General features: G+C 38.3%; 1 protein-coding gene across 1 annotated transcript in view; it reads right to left on the bottom strand.

The window, feature by feature from the left end:
• The window catches only part of NTN1 (netrin 1), a 122,765-nt gene that overhangs the window by 3,906 nt on the left and 97,149 nt on the right, over window positions 1-21,710 (bottom strand). Inside the window, exon 5 of the mRNA XM_070934489.1 lies at window positions 11,957-12,031. Within this exon, the coding sequence (XP_070790590.1) occupies window positions 11,957-12,031 (75 nt within the window). The remainder of the gene's footprint in view (window positions 1-11,956; window positions 12,032-21,710) is intronic.

Genomic DNA, 21,710 nt, shown 5'->3' with positions numbered 1-21,710 from the left:
CAAATTAAAAGCTGTCCAATTAATCTATACTGGTTCTTAGCAATTATTCTAGTTCCTATTATTGGCAAACCCAGAGGCATTTGGAGTGGGGCAGCCTAGAAATTTAAATGCCACCTACCTTCTCTGTAGCAACAGTCATCATTATTTTTTTAATCTTTGAAATGGGAACAGATTTATATATATATATATATATATATATATATATATATATATATATATATATATATATATATATATATATGTCTTTGGTTATTTGGGTCTTCTCCCACGTAAAATTGGAAGTGTCTTGGCGACGTTTCGACGAAGTCTCATTCGTCATCTTCAGGCTGGTGTTCTCGGCTTCGTGCTTCCAGGAGCACGAAGCCGAGAACACCAGCCTGAAGATGACGAATGAGACTTCGTCGAAACGTCGCCAAGACACTTCCAATTTTACATGGGAGAAGACCCGAATAACCAAAGACCTACATACAAACACCCGCGAAAACCTGAGAAAACAAATATATATATATATATATAATTTTGTTTAAATTTAAAAATTAGACATCTTCAACATAGCTTTTACAATTGCGTGATTCATTTTGTCATCGCCTTTACATGGTTTAGCAGATTTTGCTGTGCTCCCTTCCCCTGCGGCTTATGAGCATCCTGACAGAAGCTGATCTGTCACAGAGATTCTCCCCCATTACACACAGAGGCATACAGCAGCAAGAAACTGTAGTGTAGTTGTCATCCTTAGAAAATCCTCCTAGCACAAAGCTTTACGGTGTTATATATTTTGCAGAAGAGTTATTAGAGTAGCATATGTTTCCTCTTGCTTTCTCTCTGCATTGCTATCCCCAGGAGTTTTGGGCTAAAACGTGGAACACTTTTTCAAAAACTTTTGAAAACATATTTTTTTTAATTTTTCCATGAACAGCTGCCTTTCAACAAAGAGGATGACTAACCAGAATCTTCATGAAAGAAGGATTTTTCCAAATAAGTCTGTAACAGGGGTGGTGATCTCATCTTTTGAACAGGAATCCTCCCCTGCAATTTACCCTCTCTCGTACACCTAAATATATACATGCTTACTTACACACACTCCCATTGTTTCTTAATAAATATAAGAATTGACTGGTGGGAAGTTCCATTGAACTGTCTGTCTCAGAACCAAAGTAAAATTAAATCATCTTCAGGTCAAACTTCATTCCTGGGGGCGTCATGTAGATACCCAGAGCTTTCTTGGGAATAGTAGTTCTCTATTATCTATTTCCATTTGTTTAGTTTGTTTATTTTACATTCTAGTCTAGTCAACTTCCCAGCTCAGTCTAGAGTTCTGGAGTACCTGATGGTGTCCCATCTAAGAACTTACTAGACTTGAATCTGCAGAATGAGATCAGGCATACTGATATTGGATGATTAATTTCACCAAAAAAGTTGTCAGTGCTTATTAGATGATACTAGTAAGTGATACAAGGTACCGTATATATGTGTCTGCCTGAAATTCTACAATTCCAACTGCCTAGAATAAAAAATACAAATGCATGCATGTTTACCTACATGGTGGCTCAGTGGTTAAGAAACTGAGCTTTTCGATTGAAAGGTCGGCAGTTCAGTGGTTCGAATCCCTAGTGCTGCGTAACAGGATGAGCTCCCATTACTTGTCCCAGCTTCTGCCAACCTAGCAATTCGAAAGCACATAAAAATGCAAGTAGAAAAATAGAGACCACCTTTGGTGGGAAGGTAACAGTGTTCCGTGTGCCTTTGGCATTTAGTCATGCCGGCCACATGACCATGGAGACGTCTTCGGACAGCGCTGGCTCTTCGGCTTTGAAACGGAGATGAGCAGTACCCCCTAGAGTTGGAAACAACTAGCACATATGTGCAAGAGGGTCCTTTACCTTTACCTTGCCTACTCACATTTATGTGGAAGAGTGGCGTAGAATGGAATAAACAATGCATCAGCATTGAGAGATTAAAGAGCCCAGGAAACTAAAACCTCTGGTCTTTCTCAGTCTACGTGTAGTATTACACAACCAGTTAAGAAACTCATAGTCTCCTTCTACTCCTTTTGGGTGGGATAATGATATCTCAATTGAACAGGTTTTAATGATTGCTTGAGATACCAAAAGTGTCCCCATATGCCATTGCATTTAGCTTGAACTTGACACTTCTGCTTTTGATTCTTCATATCGCTGTTTTTGAATGAACCATCAGTTGCTTCTGTATGAAGAACCAGTACAAATCAAAGATGAAAGAATTCCTACTACCCCACCACAATAGTATTTGAATGTTGCTCTGTGGTTTGGCTGTGCCTTGTATTTAATTCTACCTGTCTTTAACTAGCAGAATTTTTAGGATTGATTTGGAGTATATCCAATTTGCAGCGGTTTTCATTTTACATCTTTGTTTTTAGCCAGGCAAGTTATTTAATAAAGGTGAGTTTATATATGCAATAACAGCAAAACATGCTTTTTCTTCAGAATGTATGAGAATGTGTAGCTGAGAATCTTGTAAATAATAAATGTTTTGTTACTGTTGGTGTTGGTGTTGGTGTTGGTGAAGGGATTTGCATAATCCCTGTCCTGGTGCTTTCTGATACGTTTGCCTGCATCTTCTAGGAATCCCATCAGAGGTGGGTTTCAGAAGGTTCTGACCAGTTCTGGAGAATCGGTAGTGGAAATTTTGAGTAGTTTGGAGAACCGATAGTAAAAATTCTGGCTGGCCCCACCACCATCTATTCTCTGCCTCCCAAGTCCCAGCTGATCGGGAGGAAATGGGGATTTTATAGTAACCTTCCCCTGGATTGGGGAGGAAATGGAGATTTTACAGTATCCTTCCCTTGGAGTGAGGTGGGAATGGAGATTTTACAGTATCCTTCCCCTGCAACGCCCACCAAGCCACACCAACAGAACCGGTAGTGAAAAAAATTGAAACTCACCACTGAATCCCATGTCTATTAATCATGGGAAAGATGATAAACGGGCCCTTCTCCCATTGATAAATTAGATAAATTAGAGGGAGGCAATCAAGTGAGGAGAAAGATTTGATCCTGTCTCTCTTTCAATTTTACCTTCCTGGTGACCACACAGTCACACAGATGCTCTCGATGCAATATCCAATGTTTGAGCTCTTAAGGTTGAAAAGCCTACCAAGTTCTTACGGTTAAGAGAAGAAAAATGACCCAAACTGAACAATAACAGTGCACAGCCACTTGGACATTTTTTTCTTTTGAATGGAAGCAAGTTGAATTGTTATGTCTCACTGTCATGCTACAAACAAGACAAAATGATTTACTGTAGCACTTCATGATTGGGATAGGTGGGTGGGTGGGGACAGTTTATTGACAGCCATAATACAAATTCTCTCTGGCCTTCAAGCACTAATAGCCTGTACTTCAAGTCCTTGAAGTTTTGATGATCCTCAGTCTAAGACAATGGTGAAGATTAGACTGTGTTTAATCCTAGGATTTTCTAATTTTTTTGCAGTGGTATTTGGATACAGCTGGTTAAAAAAGGAATGAGAGTCAGACACTGTGCTACAATATACTTACACTTCCAAAATACTTGAGTGAACTGCAAAAGGCTTAACATTTTTTGAAGATATAGTCTGTCAATGGATTATTGGGCTGGCTACCTTTAACACTGTGCATAATAGTAACTCTTTCTGTCTCTCCTCCAATCCTGCTATGCCTTCTAAATATTTGACACCCTGGTTTTGTACTATAACTCCTATAATCCTAAACACTGTTCTGATTTGGTCTGATGGAACTGGGAAACTGCAAATATTCTTAGGCTTCGTGTTTTGCAAGTCTGCCATAAAATGTCAAAAAAAAAAAAAACAGGATGGAGAAATAGAGAAATAGAGCTGTATATATACATTCTGGCAACAGGGCTTTTTAGCTAGAAGGCTATTATTTTCCCACGGACAACAGTTGCTTCTCTTTCAGTTTTTCAGGAACATATGATGTATGTCCCACTGCACACCAGATCTCTTGGCTTGTAGTGGCTTTACAAAGTACTAGTTAGCTATGAATGAATTTTTCCCATAGACTCTCAAGTTAGGAGCTCATTTTCCTGCTGCCTTCCTGCTATAGTTAAGCAAAGCAATTCATTTATGTCAGAAGTAAATCAGTGTTGGGATGCGCCAAAATAAAGATAGTTTGGAATTAAATTCTCTTTAAATGTTCCTGGTCCTAAATATTTGAACAAAATATAATTTGCTGGTGAAATTTTGAAATATAACTAAGACAGAGGGTTTTCCTTTTGTTTTTGTTTGGTTTTTTTAAAAAGACCATCATCTTTGAATCAGCAAATTAAAAGGACATTAAAACCTCAATAGAAACTAGTCTAGATGATAGCTCCTCAATTCAGCACATAGGGGGAAATAGCTATATTCAATCTAATTAGGGCTTTTTAAGATATTCAGAGCTGTTATCATCTTGTAAAGTTCAAGAAAACAGTCTTCTAATTGGCTTCCTGCTGGGAAATCCATAAAAACGTCTTCATTGTCCTTCTGGGTAACCTATTCTGCAGTTTTACAGCTGGACTTTTTTAAAATTCTCTTTTTAATATTGTGTCCTCACCTAAAAATATTGTTACAAAAACTACCATGCCACTAGCACATGAAAGTGCTGTCAGGAGATTTTGCTCATAATAAGCATAAGGCAGATTTTGCATTTTTTAAAAAACCTGATTGACTTGGTAGTTTTTCACACATTAATTCTACTACTGCAGAAACCAGTATCACCAATCCCTCCTTTCCTATATACTGATCCTCTGGTTGTAACATAAAATACTTTAGTGATGGGTATGGTGTGGCCCTCAGTGGTGGGTTTCAAATTTTTTTACTACCGGTTCTGTGGGTGTGGCTTGGTGGGCATGGCGTGGCATGGCTTGGGGGGCGTGGAACAGGAAGGATACTGTAAAATCTCCATTCCCTCCCCACTCCTGGGGAAGGTTACTGCAAAATCCCCATTTCCTACCGATCAGCTGGGACTTGGGAGGCAGAGAATAGATGGGGGCAGGGCCAATCAGAAGTGGTATTTACCGGTTCTCCGAACTACTCAAAATTTCTGCTACTGGTTCTCCAGAATTGGTCAGAACCTGCTGAAACCCACCTCTGTGGCCCTCCAGATTTTATTATAGTGACACTCTTATGAACTCTAGACTCTATGGCTACTATTGAAAGATGTTGGGCACTACAGTAAAACTTCTGGAGAGCCACCTTACAGTTCTCCCTTGTTCAGATGCCCATGCTAAATTTATTTGCAACTTTACAGAATGCCAATAATACCATGAATATCCCTTTAAGAACATTTATTACTTCTTTTACCCCGCGACCCTGGCATATTCATAAAAAAGGGACAACATAGTTTTCTCATCCAGTGACATATGTCAGAAAAAGGCACTTCTGCTTGTTTCAGTGATGTTAAAAGCTTAATTTTAGTTTTACAATAGGAATGCTTTGTAGGGTGTTTTAAAGGCTCAAGGTTGACTCAGGCTTCCATCCTTTCTAAGGTGGGTAAATTGAGGACCCAGTTTGTGGGGGCAATAAGCTGACTTTATACAAATATACAAAAGAATGAAGGCTATTGCTTAATGCATTGTAAGCTGCCCTGAGTCTCCGGAGAAAGGCGGCATATAAATCAAATTTAAAAAAAAAAAAAGTGCCAGAGTGAAATCACAAATAGTTTAGAATCAATGTATGGCATCACAAAATAATTATGGGCTGAAGTAAAAAAGAACTGCCATTCAACAGTTATGTAAATGAGTCCTAAATCCTGTGGAAATCAAGGATATACTCTACTTACTGGGAAGAAAATTGACCCAGGATTTAAAATAATTCCCACAAAATGAAAAGATAAAAAAAAAATAGAACAAAAGTTTTGTGCAATGTCCATCCTGCTCACCTTGTCAACCTAGAATTGCCAGCTTCAAATGAAACTAGTCCTGGGGATTTTCTCTCCACCAAAGTGGAGTGATACACGCACTTATGTATAGTTATGTGTGTGCATATGCCAAAGGGCAAGAAATAAAATGAATTTATTTAAGAACTGCATGTTAAGATGAATTGACTGTACAATACGATACAGCACTGATAAAATTATTGGATCCCTGTGTTTATACAGCACACGCCAACCAGTTTCATGCAGAGAAACATATGATATGAAAACACATAAGAAGAAGATGGGAAGAAGGTGAAGGGATAGCAGTGCCGAAAAAGGAAGGAGGGAAAACGCAATGTATTATGGGAAGAGATATCAAAAGATGGAAAGAGAGAGAGAGAAAACTACACATTACAAAAAAGGGTTAATCTCACCATGCAAGACCCCTTCCCAAGCAATGACCAATTTAAGGAAACCCACAGTTTACCAGCAATGTCTGAAGTAACCAGCAGCTTCAGCCCCTGGATTGTTTTCATCAATGTTATTTATTTTGTTTTTCACTGAATTAAAGCTGACTCAAGTTGCTTGGGGGGAGGGGATGCCAAGGGGGACAGAATAACAAAAGCAGCATAATTTGTTATATATGATGTAATGTCACATATAGCTACAAAGACTCATTCCTTGCAATGGAAAAGCCATGTGCTTGGTTCAGAAGTAATTGGTGAACTATTTATTCACCTTGTAGAGTAAATAAAGGATTTTTTCCCAAATTAGATTATATGTCTCTAAGAAATGGTAAGTGATAATCCTAACTTTAGGTTCAAGGATAAAAGCCTTGTTGCGTCCAAAGGTACGTGAATTGTGCTAATAGAAATAAACTCTGGATGGGTTACCTCACTCTGCTGATTTTTATATGTCCACCAAAAGTATCAAAATAGTTGATAGAAACGTCAATTTGCTACAGCCTGTCTGTTGTTTCTAAGGAAAGGCAAATGGGTGCAAAAAGTATTTGGGTTATGTAGAAGAAACTCAAGGCAAAGTCAGGAATTAGCCAGTTTCTGCTATTCATTCCTTGTGCTAATGTTAAAGAGCTTTTCTTTGATGATGCTTTGCTGCAACAAACCAAAGTGGCCAATAATTTAGAAACAGAATAATGTGGAAGCTGAGTGTTACTAGAATCTGTGTAACAGATAACAAGTTCATATATTTTAATATTTGTACTTATATGTTTATATGCCTCTGTCTGTTCCTCTGAAACCTCAAGCAGTTCGCACAGATAGCTTTTCCTCTTGCAACTTTGCAAAAGCCAAGGTCTTATGGCTTTAACAAACCCCCATCCTCTTATCTTGAGGTGGCAGGATGGTTGTATTGCCCTAATTGCCAACTGCTATGATTATATAGTAATGAGATCAGTGCTGTCCCTACAATAGTAAAGTGGGTACAAGTTATGTAAAGTGATTGATGGATACCTCTAATTTTTTGCTTTCCCTTCTACCAATAGCTCAGCTGCAAGTTGATATATATCCACCAAATTATCCCGTTAACATGGGAGGGACTGTGGAGGAGGTAAGTTTGGAAAGAAGACTAGGTCCTCTGATTAAAACTGTATTATCTATTCTGGCATGGCTATTTTAAGTATATTATATTTAGGTATATATTAACATCTATGGCAATAGATTGGTGACCATATATATTTACCCTGTATTTTTAAAATGTTTTTATGTTGTATGCTGCCCAGAGTCACTAACTGAGATGGGCAGCTATAGAAATTGAATAAATAAATAGCTATTTCTCCCTCCAATAAACAGCTGGGGGAGTCATTTTTTACCTCCAGGCTTCTGATTGGCCTGGAGCCAATCTGTGGGTCAGAGATCTTGTGGGTAAGGGAATACAAAAGCCATCTTTCCCACTTCTCCTGCCCTCCCCTCAACCCAGCAGCTGGTTACCAGGCAAGATGCATAGGAGGAACACGGCCTTCTGTTCTGATTGCTCTTGACCATGGTTTCCCCAGTCTCCATTTCAGCACCACAATAAATTAATCGTTTCTCATACCTTCGTGCTTCATTGCTCTCTGTTGCACTCAGGAATCTCTTTTCTTCCCCTTATTGCTGATCAGCCATCATTTGAAGAAAGAAGCTTATAATCATCAATTAAGTGCAAAGGGGGGGGGTGAGGTGAGGTAAAGAAGATGAAGTTATTTTTGTCCTATCCCTCAATCCAAAGAAGTCCAAGAAAACAGAGCCTAAATAGAAGTAGGATGAAGGCTCTGTAAGTCTAATCAAGGAGGGAAGCAACTTAGAACTAAGGAGAAATTTCTTGACAGTTAGAACAATTAATCAGTGGAACAACTTGCCTCCAGAAGTTGTGAATGCTCCAACACTCGTAATTTTTAAGAAGACGTTGGATAACCATTTGTCTGAAGTAGTGTAAGGTTTCCTGCCTGGACTAGAAGACCTCCAAGGTCCCTTCCAACTCTGGAATTCTATTAATAACTAATAACTGTTATTCATATTAATATGAATAACAAGAATCTGGAATTCTTGTTATTCTATTCTATTCTATTCTATTCTATTCTATTCTATTCTATTCTATTCTATTCTATTCTATTCTATTCTATTCTATTCTAATAAAGTGTGCCTGTCAGGGCACATGAAAGAGGCATGACTGTCACATTTTTTAAAAAAAATAAAAATAATCCTGCCTTTATTATTTTTATAAATAACTCAAGGCAACCATCACACACAATATTACTTCCTCCTCCTATTGTTCCCACAACAGCAACCCTGTGTGATGAATTGGGCTGACAAAAAGTGACTGGTCCAAAGTCATCTGACAGGCTTTCATGCCTAAAGCAGGACTACAACTAATTGTCTCCTGGTATCTAGGCTGCTGCTAGACCAAGCTGGTCCTTTTGTACACTTCGAAGGTTTCATGGGGTACATAGAGGCCTCAGCCCTAAAATATTCTCTAGCTTCATCTACAGTGAAACCCTATCAGGCTCAAGGTGAAGCCCTTGATCAAGCCTTTATCTTGATCAAAATAAAGACTAGTCACTTTTGATTGTTAAAACCAGTCCAACATAATATCAATGAATTGCAGCCCATCATGGTCAAAAAAATTACTTTTCCTTTACAAGCCGTTCCTTTGCAAGCCCCTTGAGAGCTGTATGCAACGAAATTTCATTTAAATGTATGCCGATTAGTGTACATTTAAAGTGACAATAAAGTTAGTCTAAGTTCTAAGTCTAATGGGGCTGTTCCTAATTACAGGCTGTTCTGCCCCAACAACCTAATACAGCTTATTACCAACAACGGACTACAAATAAACAAAAAGAAAATACCTCTCCTTACAACAATTCTAGAAAATAAATATAACTTTTTATCAGTTCAGAAAAAAATACATCAGGTTCTAATTACACCAATTAAAGTTTGAGATCTTTATTCAATTTATCATTTTCCACTGTGGTATATGCCATCATAAGGGATCAGTGCCAGTCTGCATAGTATATAGGATGAACTGGCAAAATTAATAAACGGGTATAAAGGTAATCTCATAAATTTCAGTATTCAAAGATTAACAGGGGGAGGGGGAACTTCAGCTGTCCAAGGAACTCTGCCACTGACCTCAAAGTGACCATTTTTGAACAATGGGAAGTTCAGACTTCTAGCCTGGACCCCCTCATGAACTGTTCAAGTTCTTCAAGGTTGGGTGGCTTCAGAGCACACTGCACATCCAGCAGTGTGCACAAAGCTGCCCATTCTGGAAGCCCTGCCCAAAGTGGTTTAAGATTATGTGAATTGCTTTGTCAAGGTGAATCACTTCACCTCTTCGCTTCAATGAAGCGAATCATGTTGCTTCCACAGCACAAATTTCTTTGTTGAAGCGAAGTTGTTTGGCATAGGTCTATGTATTACCAAGCATGCTTGTGGACATTCAAATTTAACAACTCTGTAATTACTTTTGGCCTCCCATTTTAAATTGACTGCACAGTTTATAACCAATCACATCACTCTATGGGTGTGCGCGTGTGTATGTGTGAGTGGCTTAAAATAATGCTATAGTTGGAAATGTGCTGCTCCAAACTGAAACTTTAATTACTATGATGTTATGCATTAAGTAGCACCCTTTTGGACAAAAATGACTTGGAAACAGGAAATTGTTTAGAAACAGGAAGACAATTAGAATTGTATATTTTTATGGTTGAAAAAGATTGATACTATAAGTCTGGCAACACACTCATTCTACCTCAATTATACAATCATTTGAAGGATTCTTAACTCTTCCTGTATTTTTATACAAAAGCTACAGCATTGAAAGTATATGGAACTTAAATGTTTAATCATTTAATTATAAAACATGACAGGAATCAATATATCAAGTTTTATCTAGTGTGTAAAGTAAGCATGCTTTTATGGGCTGTCCCTCTTCTTTCTTGCATATAAGGTCATATATAGGATGATTGATTGATTTTGTGCCATCAAGCCATGTTCAGCTCTTAGCAACCTTGTATGTAGACCTCCAGAATGATCAGTCTCCCTACCTGGCCCTTCAGATTTTACAAGGATACATCCATCCCCACGGAAATGAAATCCATCCACCTTGCTGATGGTGTCTTTCTTTTTCTGTTTCCTTCCAATTTTCCCACAATTATAAAGGGACTAGAATGATCCTTGCATAATATGCCCAATATATAATTTGAGTCTGGTCAATTGTGCCTTGAGTGAAAACTCTGATTTTGTTTAATGATCGTTTGTTTGTTTTCTAGGCTGTCCATGGCATTGTCAGAAGTCTTTTCCAACACCATAGTTTAAAATTTTTATTGTATTTTTTTCCTACCATTTTCCAAAAATTTTAACAACCCATGTTATAAATCGCTGTCGCATCTTTATTTACATGGAAATAAATCCACACCTAAATTTACATGGAAAAAACCCTACTAAAAGATTTTTAATTCATCTTCTTTGTGAAAAATTGCCATTGTTTTACAATTGTTCTATTCATTTGTTGAACCTCTAACATCTTTTTTCCCTTTTATTTTATCCCTTCTTGACAGATAAAATCAAAGGGATCGAGCAGTTGTCATTAGGTGCTCACAAACCATACAACCAACTGGATCTGGTAACCTGGCTATGATGCTCAGGGCAAACAAAGAAAGCCACACCATACCAATTTGAAATAGAATAATACTGACTATGGCAAGAACATATCTTCCTGTCTCCCAGGAAATTAGGCTGTCATTCCCATCATCTTTATATGTTCACTTTTGTTAATAAGAAAAATGACACAAATTCACATAAATGCATATTAAATGAATAGTTCTTCTAGTGCTTGACTTCGCTAGCATTTCTTCCCTCCTGGCACATTCTACCAACATTCCTTTTATTTCATCATTGATAAGAAACTGTCTAACTTTGGTGGGCTCCCTCTAAGACTCTATCCATTAATTTGTCCTTAATGTGCTAAGCATGAAAAAAGCTTCACTTGCATGTTTGTCGTGTGGTTTAGCATGTGTGTCAATCCAGCCCATTGGCCAGTTTCTATTCAATATATTTGGACAACCCAGAACATTGATCAATGTACTAGGAGGTTAAAAATGCTGTGTGAACACAATCTAAAAATTCTGTCTTGGCACGTATCTCCCAGTGCATACTGTACAAGCTACCCATTCAAATATATGAATCAAATCTTTACCTGTAGTTTATGAATTTTTTTCCATCTTAAAGAGGCAAGACAATAAATTTCCCATGCCCACTCAGTGTTTTGGGTAGCTGAATATGCTCTCATCAGGAGGCTCTCCTAGATCAAATTCCCAGAAGATTCTTTGCTGCATGTTTCACTGATTTCCTTTCTGTCCTCCCATTTATGCCCATCTCAAACCTTAGGCAGGTCCTTTATTGTGGGTTCAGTTATAAATAATATTGCAGACAGGTAGAAAGGCCTTTTTGGGCCATAATCACTTACCATACCATAACAAAGATTATACTGACCATGATTTAGAAAAAGAAATGCCACTTTAAAACCTCCTGTGACAAGACAGACAAACACCGAGCATTTCCAGGGTGACGTTGGGGAAGAGAGAGAGTTGCTCACCATAGTCTTTCTTGCAATACTTCTTCATGTTTATCTTCAGCTTCCCTTTGGATGCCTTGCAGTAGGTATCACAATCTTTGGGGATGGATGAGAAGAGAAAGAAATATATGAAAGAAATATATACATATATATGTACATATACACACATACATTATAAAGTTAGTCTTAATACGCATGAAGGCATGTGGGAAGAAGGGAGGGATGCAGCCAAGGGAAAGGGAAGTGAGAGAGCAACTTAGCCTGCCATGAATAAGCAGCGTGCCTAGGAGATCCATCTGCCAGGACCTGATTGGGTCATCTAATGGGGGCATTCATTGAAAAACCTTCTATATTCCAAAGAAAGCCTTTCACAAAAGAAGCCATCCGCCTCTCCTTTCTTGTCCTCCCCTCCTTGTCTGATGAATTTTTTAGCCTGTCTTCTGCTGCCTGCTGCAACTCAGCTGCCTCCATGGGAGACCCTGGGCCTCCCTTATTGTACCACCCAGATCTTTAGAGAGCCACAACTCTCCCCCCCCTTTCCCGGTTCTTAAACGGCAAACTGGAGCCTGATTAAAGCCCACAGAGGCCTCTTTGTCACCCCTAACCCAGACCTGTGTCAGGCTTTGGCATTCATTGCAGAAGGATTCTGGCTGGGGTCACCCCTCCACAAAAGGGGTCAGAGAGGAAATTAGCAGCCCATGAAGCATTAGCAAAGCCTTTGGCGTCCACTCTACTGGAGTGTGCAAATAAAATGCCCCAGTGGGATTGCTTCATTTCTAATAGGCCCTACTGCTGTGATACAATGGTTTTACTCCTTCTGAACATCATCCTGTGTTCCAGTGCTACTAATGTGATGCAGCATAGCCACTTTGGCAGAGCCTGCTGGAGCTATTTTGCATCACTTGGAACATGGGGAGCTCAGTTATGCTTTGTGCATCAAAGGCTGATCCTCACAGTCACATTTTACTCTCCCATCATTGGCTGGGACTGAACGGAGCTCTTGCGACTTACTCTGACTGCTCGTTATTCTGTTGGAAATACCAAAAAGCACTTACTCTGCAGTGGCATTCATGTTTATTCAAATAAACCAGGGCCAAAGAGGTAGATATGTTTCGTGCTTGTGAAACAATCTGCAATGTACACACCTTGTTTATCTCACATATGAAAAATGTGTCTGAGAGACATTGCTCTCTTTATAAAAACTACTCAAAGCAGCATACATGGGGATCTCCAACAATTTCCTATCTATGAATTGATATCTTGTTAGTTTATTGAAAGCAAATAGCAATCAAATAAAGAGCTATACATTACAAAACGTTTAATCACCATCACCATCTTGCTAAGTACTTAGAATAATGTTTGGCATATTTCATACACTATGGAAATATAATACATAAAAACCAGTAACATCACAACAGGGTTGCTTTGCTGCTATAATCATTATACTGTAGTTTTTCCAAGCAACTCAGTCCTCCTGGCTCTCTCTACATATATAGTCATGCTTTATATTTTTGTTGGCATTATTTTGATAGCTTGAATCTATTTCATTCCAGAAAAAGGCAGCAGAATCAGAAGCAACAGGGACTCAGAAGCTGCCAAGAATTAGAAGAATGTCCCAGATAACTGCAGAGGAAGCAGAATCCAGGTGCTCCTTCCACTGAGCAATTGTCCAATCACTTCTCTATTGATTAATGGAAGAATAGTTCTCCTGGAACTGCTAATCAATGCAAACGTCCCCAGTAACTATAAACTAAGGTCTACAGCTAAAGTAGCCAATATACAATCTTAGAGGAGAAAATGACTCAATTGAGAAACATGCCTAGATTCAGGACAGATCAGCTCTTGTACCATTTTAATACTACTAATCACAAGTGGATTATTGCACTGCTTCTGACATACTTGGGAAGTTTGATTTCTTTAATCCCACAGGATCAGAGTAACGGTCTCTTTGTTCCCCACCATCCCTGAATGCAAACTCACAGCCACCAGATCTAAAGCTGTGAAGCAAACTCAATTTGAGGGTGGAAAGATATTTAAGTGAGCATGTTGCCTCTTTCAAAAAAAAATTTCTGGGATCACAAAGCACAAGCTCAGGAGAAGATACTGTTTATTTAAGGAGTTGTTGATTAAAATAATATGTGTTGTTTCCCCTCCCACCCAAATGTGTCTCATTCTCAAATTCTCAGGATAGTTCTCTGTAGTTTTTTTGGCAAAGTTTTTCAAAAGGGGTTTGCCATTGCTGCCTTCTTAAGGCTGAGACCAGCTGGCCCAAAGTCACCCAGTGGGTGCTCAAAGTGGGATTAGAACTCACAGTCTCCCAGTTTCTAGCCTGATACCTTAAATATTACACCAAACTGGCTGTCATGATGTACATTCACACACAATCTCTTTCCATTCAAATCCAGATCACTGCACAGCCCTGTTTTACCTACTTTTCCTTCTGAATCTTTTAACTGTTCTTGAAGCAATGCAGCAATTATTTCCTCCTGTCCAGGTATCCATATGGGCCTTAGCATTGGCTCTTAACTCTCAAATCCTACATGGAACCCATCCTTGGCTGCCCAAAGAAACCAGACGGGCAGGAAAAGGATTCAGGTGGTTGAGTTCAGGCTACAGAAAATCCAACCTAATCTCTTGGATTCTACAGAATTAGCTAATCCCAGATGACTTCACAAGAAGTTGCCCAGTCATCTCATTAGATTCGAACACATCAAACCACCATCTGTCTGTCTTCTTCTGGTCAGTTATAGCCAGAGACTTTGTAGAGATCCAACCCAGAGTAAATAAATTACCCAATTAGATGGAATAATGGATGGATCAGATTTGTTCCAATTTTTCCCTAAAACTCATCTTTGATTCTTCCATTCTTATCATTCACTAGAATAAAGCATAGCAAGCTATGCAGCCCTATGCTGACATGCTGTCACATTAACATAGATGAGACCAATTCATACTTTTTATCATTTATTCTTGCTCCATTCTTAATTAAAGCTACACCTTCATTTCCCTTTCATTCATTCATTCTATAGCACAAAATCAGAAGACAAAGATTCAGATCTATTACATCCTTCTGCTGCTTCTTAGTTTTACAACTAAGAAAAAGTCCTTCATTTCAATAATTAATTTATGCTATTTGTATGCTATTAATTTATACTTTTGTTAGGAGACCAGTAATTTCATCACTGAATTCTTTAAGAATTCTCAGGTGGAGGCCATCCAGACTTGGTGATTTGTTTCTGTATGCTGTCTCAAGATGTTTTGCAATATCTTCATCTGCTACTTTAATTAGCGTTAGTTGTTCCAATTCATTCCCTGAAAAAGTCAATACTGGGCCAGGTCTCTGTCTCTTCTGTGGTAGCAGAGACTTTATACATTCCTTGAGCTTCTCATTCATTCTGTTGCTATCTAATGGCTGAACCATTGCTCTGGACTTTTTCCATTCAAATACATTTAAGTTTTTAATATTTCCTGTTTTTTTACCTCAAATTGTTTTTTAGGATTCCTTATATTACCCTACACTTTTTCTGCTTCTCTTTCTGCTCTGTGTTAGGACACATTTTAATGAAGCCATCTTAATTTTGACAGCTTCTTGGATGTTGGTTGACCCTTCATTACATTGGCAAAACATTACAGTCGAGCCTCAATGATTGTACTTTTAAATATACTTATGAGGATATTTAATTATTTTGATCAGTGGTGGTATTCATTTTTTTTTTACTACTGGTTCTGTGGGCGTGGCTTATTTTGTGGGTGTGGCTTGATGGTCATGTGTTGTTGGGTGTGGCTTAGTGATCATGTGACTGGGCAGGTGTGGCTTGGTCATGTGACTGGGTGGGTGTAGCTGGGTGGTCATGTGAGGGTGGGTGTGGCTTGGTGGTCATGTTCTCTATAGGGCAGTCTTTGCTTGAGAATCCTAGTGAATCTGTGTTTTGAATCAATGCTATTATGCCGTGATTGTATGGATAATTAATGGCCCTGGTTAAATTCCTAAAGGACAGGTAGTCGCCACCTCCGCCTGTCGCTCCAATTGGGCGGGGGCAGTGGCGGTGGGTGAAAGGTGAGCTTTCGCTCCAGGCAGGTGAGCTCCAAGTGGTGGGGAGGGGGGCGCAGCTGCAACCTCGGCAGCTTTGGGAGACATTAGCCCAGTGGGGAAGGGAGTGGCGGCCTGGCAAGCTTTGTGGCTACGTGGCTGCGAAGCTTGCTGGGCCACCCCCCCATCTCCACCATGGCTGAAACCCTGGTGGCATCAGGAAATGCTAGCCCAGGGGGAGGGGGCTGCCGGCCCAGCAAACTTTGTAGCCACGCGGCTGCGAAGCTTGCCGGACTGCCCCCCGTCCCTGCTGCGGCTGCAATGCTGGCAGCTTTGGGAGACACTGGCAGCGGGGAGGGGGCTGCCGACCCAGCAAACTTCGTAGCCACAAAAAAGCTGCTGCCATCGCTGCCATGTTCTTCACACATGCACATCCCATTGTACTTGCAAGGCAATGGGATGCGTGTGCGCAAAGAACATGGTGGCAACTAACATGGCAGGTGGGGTGAGTGAACAGCAACCGGGGGACCGTTTTGGGGGCATGGCCAGCTGGCCATCACTACCGGTTCTGCAACCTTGGCCAAATTTCCGCCAACAGTTCGTGCGAACCGGCTGAATACCACCTCTGATTTTGACTTTTCCTTTCAATCTCTTTTTCACCAGTCTGTTTATTTACCGGATTATATATCTGGCCATCTTATGCAACATAATTTTGAGTGGCTCAAAAACAACAATAACTGTAATAAATGCAGGAAAATCAACATAGAAAACTTCCAGACCTCCAACTGCTACCCTTCTCCATACCTCCCTAAAAAAACTTTCAGGGATCCAGACTCACACTATCCCAGTGCTTATGATAAAATGCAGGTTTTTACTGTTTTTCAGAAGGTTAGGAGGGTTGGGATCTGCTGAATCAAAGGGGCAGCTATTGAGAAAGCATGCTGTCTAGATCTCATTAGATTACAACAATTGAGGAAAAGGGCCTAATCATAGCCACCATATCAGACCTACGTAAATCTCCTCAGGGAGAGGCAACCCTCAAGATAATCTGGTCCTGTGCCAAACAGGGTTTACGGGTAATAATTCACAACTTGAATTGCCCACCTGGAAAGAAACTGGAAGCCAGTATAATTCACACAGCAGTGGTGTAACATGGGTGAATTGTGAGGTGCTTAGAACTGTGCGTGCTCTCATTTCCTGGACCAGATGTAATTTCTGGAAAATTTATTCTAAATCTTAGGTTAGTCCCATAAACTTTATTAGAATGGTTAAATGTCTCTGATTATTGACTATCTGAATTTAATTAATGCAGATGAAGACATTTTATGTTTCTTCACAGTTTCCATAGAAACAGAAAGAAAAGAAGCATGAATAAGGATTGTTCATCCTATCCCCGGTAGAACAAAACATACTTTCTTTCTTTTTTTTTCATTTATACAAGAGATTCAAGTTTTCTTGCCTCTTTTGAGGACTAACAAGACGATTTTAAAGAATTTTCATGAAATAAAACTATGGCAGATGGTAAGGAAACATACCTTAGTTTTCCTCTATGATTTCTAAGATTGCCTAGCAATACCTCCTGCTGATTGAATGAAAAAGCCATAAAAATGTCACTATTAAAGATTTTTTACCCAGTAACAATACAACTCTACCTTGGTGAAAGTACAGAGAATAGAAACACAGCATGTTTTTAATTTGGTTTGGAATTCAGATGGATCATGTTAAAAGCTATATAGGTTTTGGCTTCACCGTCTATCAGATTTTATATTAACTCTAACTTAATGTAAATGTAATGTAAATAATGAGGTTTTCTTGAACCTTGATTATGAATCTATCATTTGATTGTAACAATGTGGAAAAGAGAACAATAAATAAAACGACTTATTCATATTACTTCCATTCTCATATAATTTCTGTATCAATTTCAGACTTTATGGTTGCTGTGACAACTATGGATCTGTTCCAATCCTTTAATAATCCTTTGGTTATGGAGGGATATTTTCCTAATTTTAGTTTCATGGCTGTATAGGAAGAGATTGACTATCAAAGTCAGATCATTGAGGATTTAGTTTGGGACTTCCTTCCACATCTTCAAGGATGGAAAACTTCCTACTGGAAGCTGATGAATTTTTCAGAATACTGAGGAATTTGTCAGTTAATATAGCTCACACTTCTTTTTAAGCAAGAAAGGAAAAAAATATTTGGAAGAAATATCATTTTTTAATTATAACAAGTTGGCAATAAAGTTGATATAAGTTAGGGTTAGGTTAGGGTTGTTGATAGGAATGAAATAACTGGGTACAATACCACCTCTTTAAATATATTGACAATATATTTATTTTACTGGTCCTTTGTTGTCCAAAAGGCTATCAGAGTCTGGACCTATTCAGTGCAATCCCAATAATATGACCTTAATGATAAGATAGTCATAATAATGGGAGTGGTTATGTGACCTATAATAGTTATAGCTGCAATAAAAAAAATAATGACATCAGCCAGCTTACACATGATGCATGGATCTGTAGGTATCATAACAGAAACCTTCTTGAAGCTGGCCAAACTCCTAACTGACAACTTATTGTGCTTTCTTGATATGTACCGAATTCTCTGCTGAGATTGACATCTGGACTGATTTAAGAAGGTTAGTGGGGCAGAAGCTCAGCCTTTCCATGGTGATGCCAGTCTTTTGGAACATGCCATCCCAGTGGGCATCTACTATTCTACTCCCTTACTGCCTCCCCTTGTACAGCAGTATTCTATCCAAACCAAGCAACCAAAAAAAAAAAAAACCCAAAAAACAAAACAAAAACCAGAACAAAAACAAAAACCCAACCTTTGAAAGCAGGGGAGGGGGGAATTAGAGCTGCTACTACTACTATCCCTTATCTCATATCTACTAACATACAGCAGCACAGTTGAACCTCAAATCTTCTCTCCCAGAATTCCTCTAGGTCTACCCAACTTCTTGTCTTAATGTTGCAGCTTGGTAAGTAATGCAGTCTCCACATATCTTCTATGAGGTGCTTTACTTGGCAACCACCTGCTAATCCAGTGAGAGAGAGCTCCAACTTTCTATGCTGCTTTTCTGACACACTTAAAGAGAAAATATGAAAATAAAAATGAAATAAATTCTATGATGTCTTCTCCTAGTCCTGTACTGAGAAATATGACCAGTAGAGCCAACATTTCCTTTCCCCAACTCCGTAAGGAGTTGAACTAATTTTACAGTAGCTAGACAAGAGAAGGGGAAGATAATATTTTTTAAAACCCTTTTAACTTTATGTAGTCTTTATGTAGTCATGAAAATATTCAATTATGGAAAGATAAAAATACAGAGTTTTTCAAATCACAAACATCTTTTTTAAAAAAAACCTCCGTTTGTGAAAAGATTAAGGAAAATATAAATCTGGGAAGATCACAAGATGATACCAGTCCGCTCCAAAGTAGCATGAGAATAATGTAATGGTTTATATTATTATTATTACATTATATTAATTTTGTTTATTCTGCTTTATATTTGCACATCAGCTAGAGTTCCTTAGGATTCAAGTGGTTGATAAGTTTTATTAATGTGTATGTAAATAAAATAAAGTAATTAATCTTTTTCTTGGGGTTTTTTTTTTTTGGCTACATTTGGCCTCTTCGGTCTATTCCCTTTGATGTAAAAATAGCATAAGATATTTGTGTAATCATTTAGTGCCTAGTTCTGGCTGATTTCCCAGACTGAGGCAGAGGGCTACATTAAAAATACTGATGCTGGCTGATTTTCCCAACTTGAAGGCTCAGAATGTTATATGAAGCAATCCTGATAAAAACCAAAGAAAAATTGTGCAAACAAGTTTGTGATTTTAATTTCTAACTATCAGAGAAATCCAAGAGAAATAATATCCACATGTCTTTTGTTTTTTTATGTATAAATTTTGATGTGGAATATTTTCTGGACATATCCAAATAATCAAATGTAAGTTCAACTAAATTCTTAGCAATGGAACTTCCTAGTAAGACTATTTAAGAATGCAATGGCTATTGGAATTTAACATTTACAGGCTGTTCATTGTTAGTATATGATCAAAGTGTAATGGCTATCAGTATTTGACAGGTGACTTTTTTTACAAATGTTACATTTAAATTTTTTAACCTGTTAGAATAGACAGATGTCTAATTTGATTCCATCCAAATTTTAACAGTTTTTTTTTTAAATTCAAATTCAGTGTTGAATATTTAACTGGTTTTTACATTTTTGAAATGAAATCCAGGTCTAACTTTGTTTTCTTTGTATTACAGTGTAAAACATATGAGCAGCATCAAATGCTAAGGCATTAATTGCACCATCTCCCAGTGTAGGAGTAGACCACATATAGTTTAGCTAAATGTAATGTATATTTTATATTTTACATTTAATGTATTTTATTTTATATTGTATATTGTATATTTTATATTTAATATAAATATATGTAAATATAATGTAAATAAAAAGGGACACAATGGCTCAGTGGCTAAGACACTGAGCTTGTTGATCGAAAGGTCGGCAGTTTAGCGGTTCGAATCCCAAGTGCCGTGTAACGGGGTGAGTTCCCGTTACTTGTCCCAGCTTCTGCCAACCTAGCAGTTCGAAAGCACGTAAAAAAATGCAAGTAGAAAAAATAGGGACCACCTTTGGTGGAAAGGAACAGCGTTCCATGCACCTTAGGCGTTTAATCATGCCGGACACATGACCAAGGAGATGTCTTTGGACAGCGCTGGCTCTTCGGCTTTGAAACGGAGATGAGCACCGCCCCTTAGAGTTGGGAATGACTAGCACATATGTGCGAGGGGGAACCATTACCTTTACCTTTAGTCTTGCTATTTGGCTATGCTAGTTAGAACTTACAAAAGTAATTCAAAACTCTGAAAGTTACCAGTATGTCCAGCATTTGTAAAACAGGTTTTTCTAATGTCGGACATAGCAGCTTAATTTTTATCTCCACATTAATGGTTAGCAATCCAAATGGACCAATGAAGCAGTCAAGGTCAGCATTAGCAACCTCCAATCTCATGTAGATTAGATTTTTACTCTGATTTTTTTTTCTGTGACACTTTGAAAGGAGATGCTATTTGAATATAGATTTTGAGAAAGATAAAAGAATGAAACACTAAACTCTTCCTTCCTTATACCACATGTCATGTCCTTTCCCTCTCACCTCTCATAGTTTTGAATTGTACTAGAAGTAGGACAATGCGCATATCACTTTATATAATGTTGCTATCTTGCTGTGCTGTGCTAATATTTTATCTTTATCATGTTGCCTCCAACACTAAGTAATGTCGGAAACATATTACTTCTGTGAAGAAATAAGTGCCTAGCTAAATGTGATTGATCTTAAAAAGCTAAGAAGGTTGGAACCAGTTGATACAGTACTTGGATGAGAGAATATCAAGAAATTCCAGGCTTGTATCCTAGGCTGAGAAGTCATCAGACTAAGAAAATATCTCTCTTTTTTTTTGCCAAGAAAACTACATGGATATATCTATGGAGTCACCAGGAGCTGAATTTGATTTAAAAATGATTTAAATTCAATGAAGATGAAACTAGCAGTTGTGGACAGAGGTGACTGCATACATTGTAATGGATAATATTTTTATCTTCTATTCATTTATTCTGTTTTAATGCAGACTAACTTCTAGCGTATTGAAACAAGCATGTAATGGTACAGTACCTTAATAAGCTTTATGTTTGAATGAAGTTCCTGCATTTCCAAGAAGCAA

Source organism: Pituophis catenifer, unplaced genomic scaffold (genome assembly GCF_029215685.1).
Source record: "Pituophis catenifer annectens isolate HBS135680 unplaced genomic scaffold, rPitCat1.0.hap2 SCAF_2, whole genome shotgun sequence".
Classification (NCBI taxonomy): Eukaryota; Metazoa; Chordata; class Lepidosauria; order Squamata; family Colubridae; genus Pituophis; species Pituophis catenifer.
Note: the sequence above shows the minus strand (reverse complement) of the source record. Positions and strands in the feature narration are given on the sequence as shown.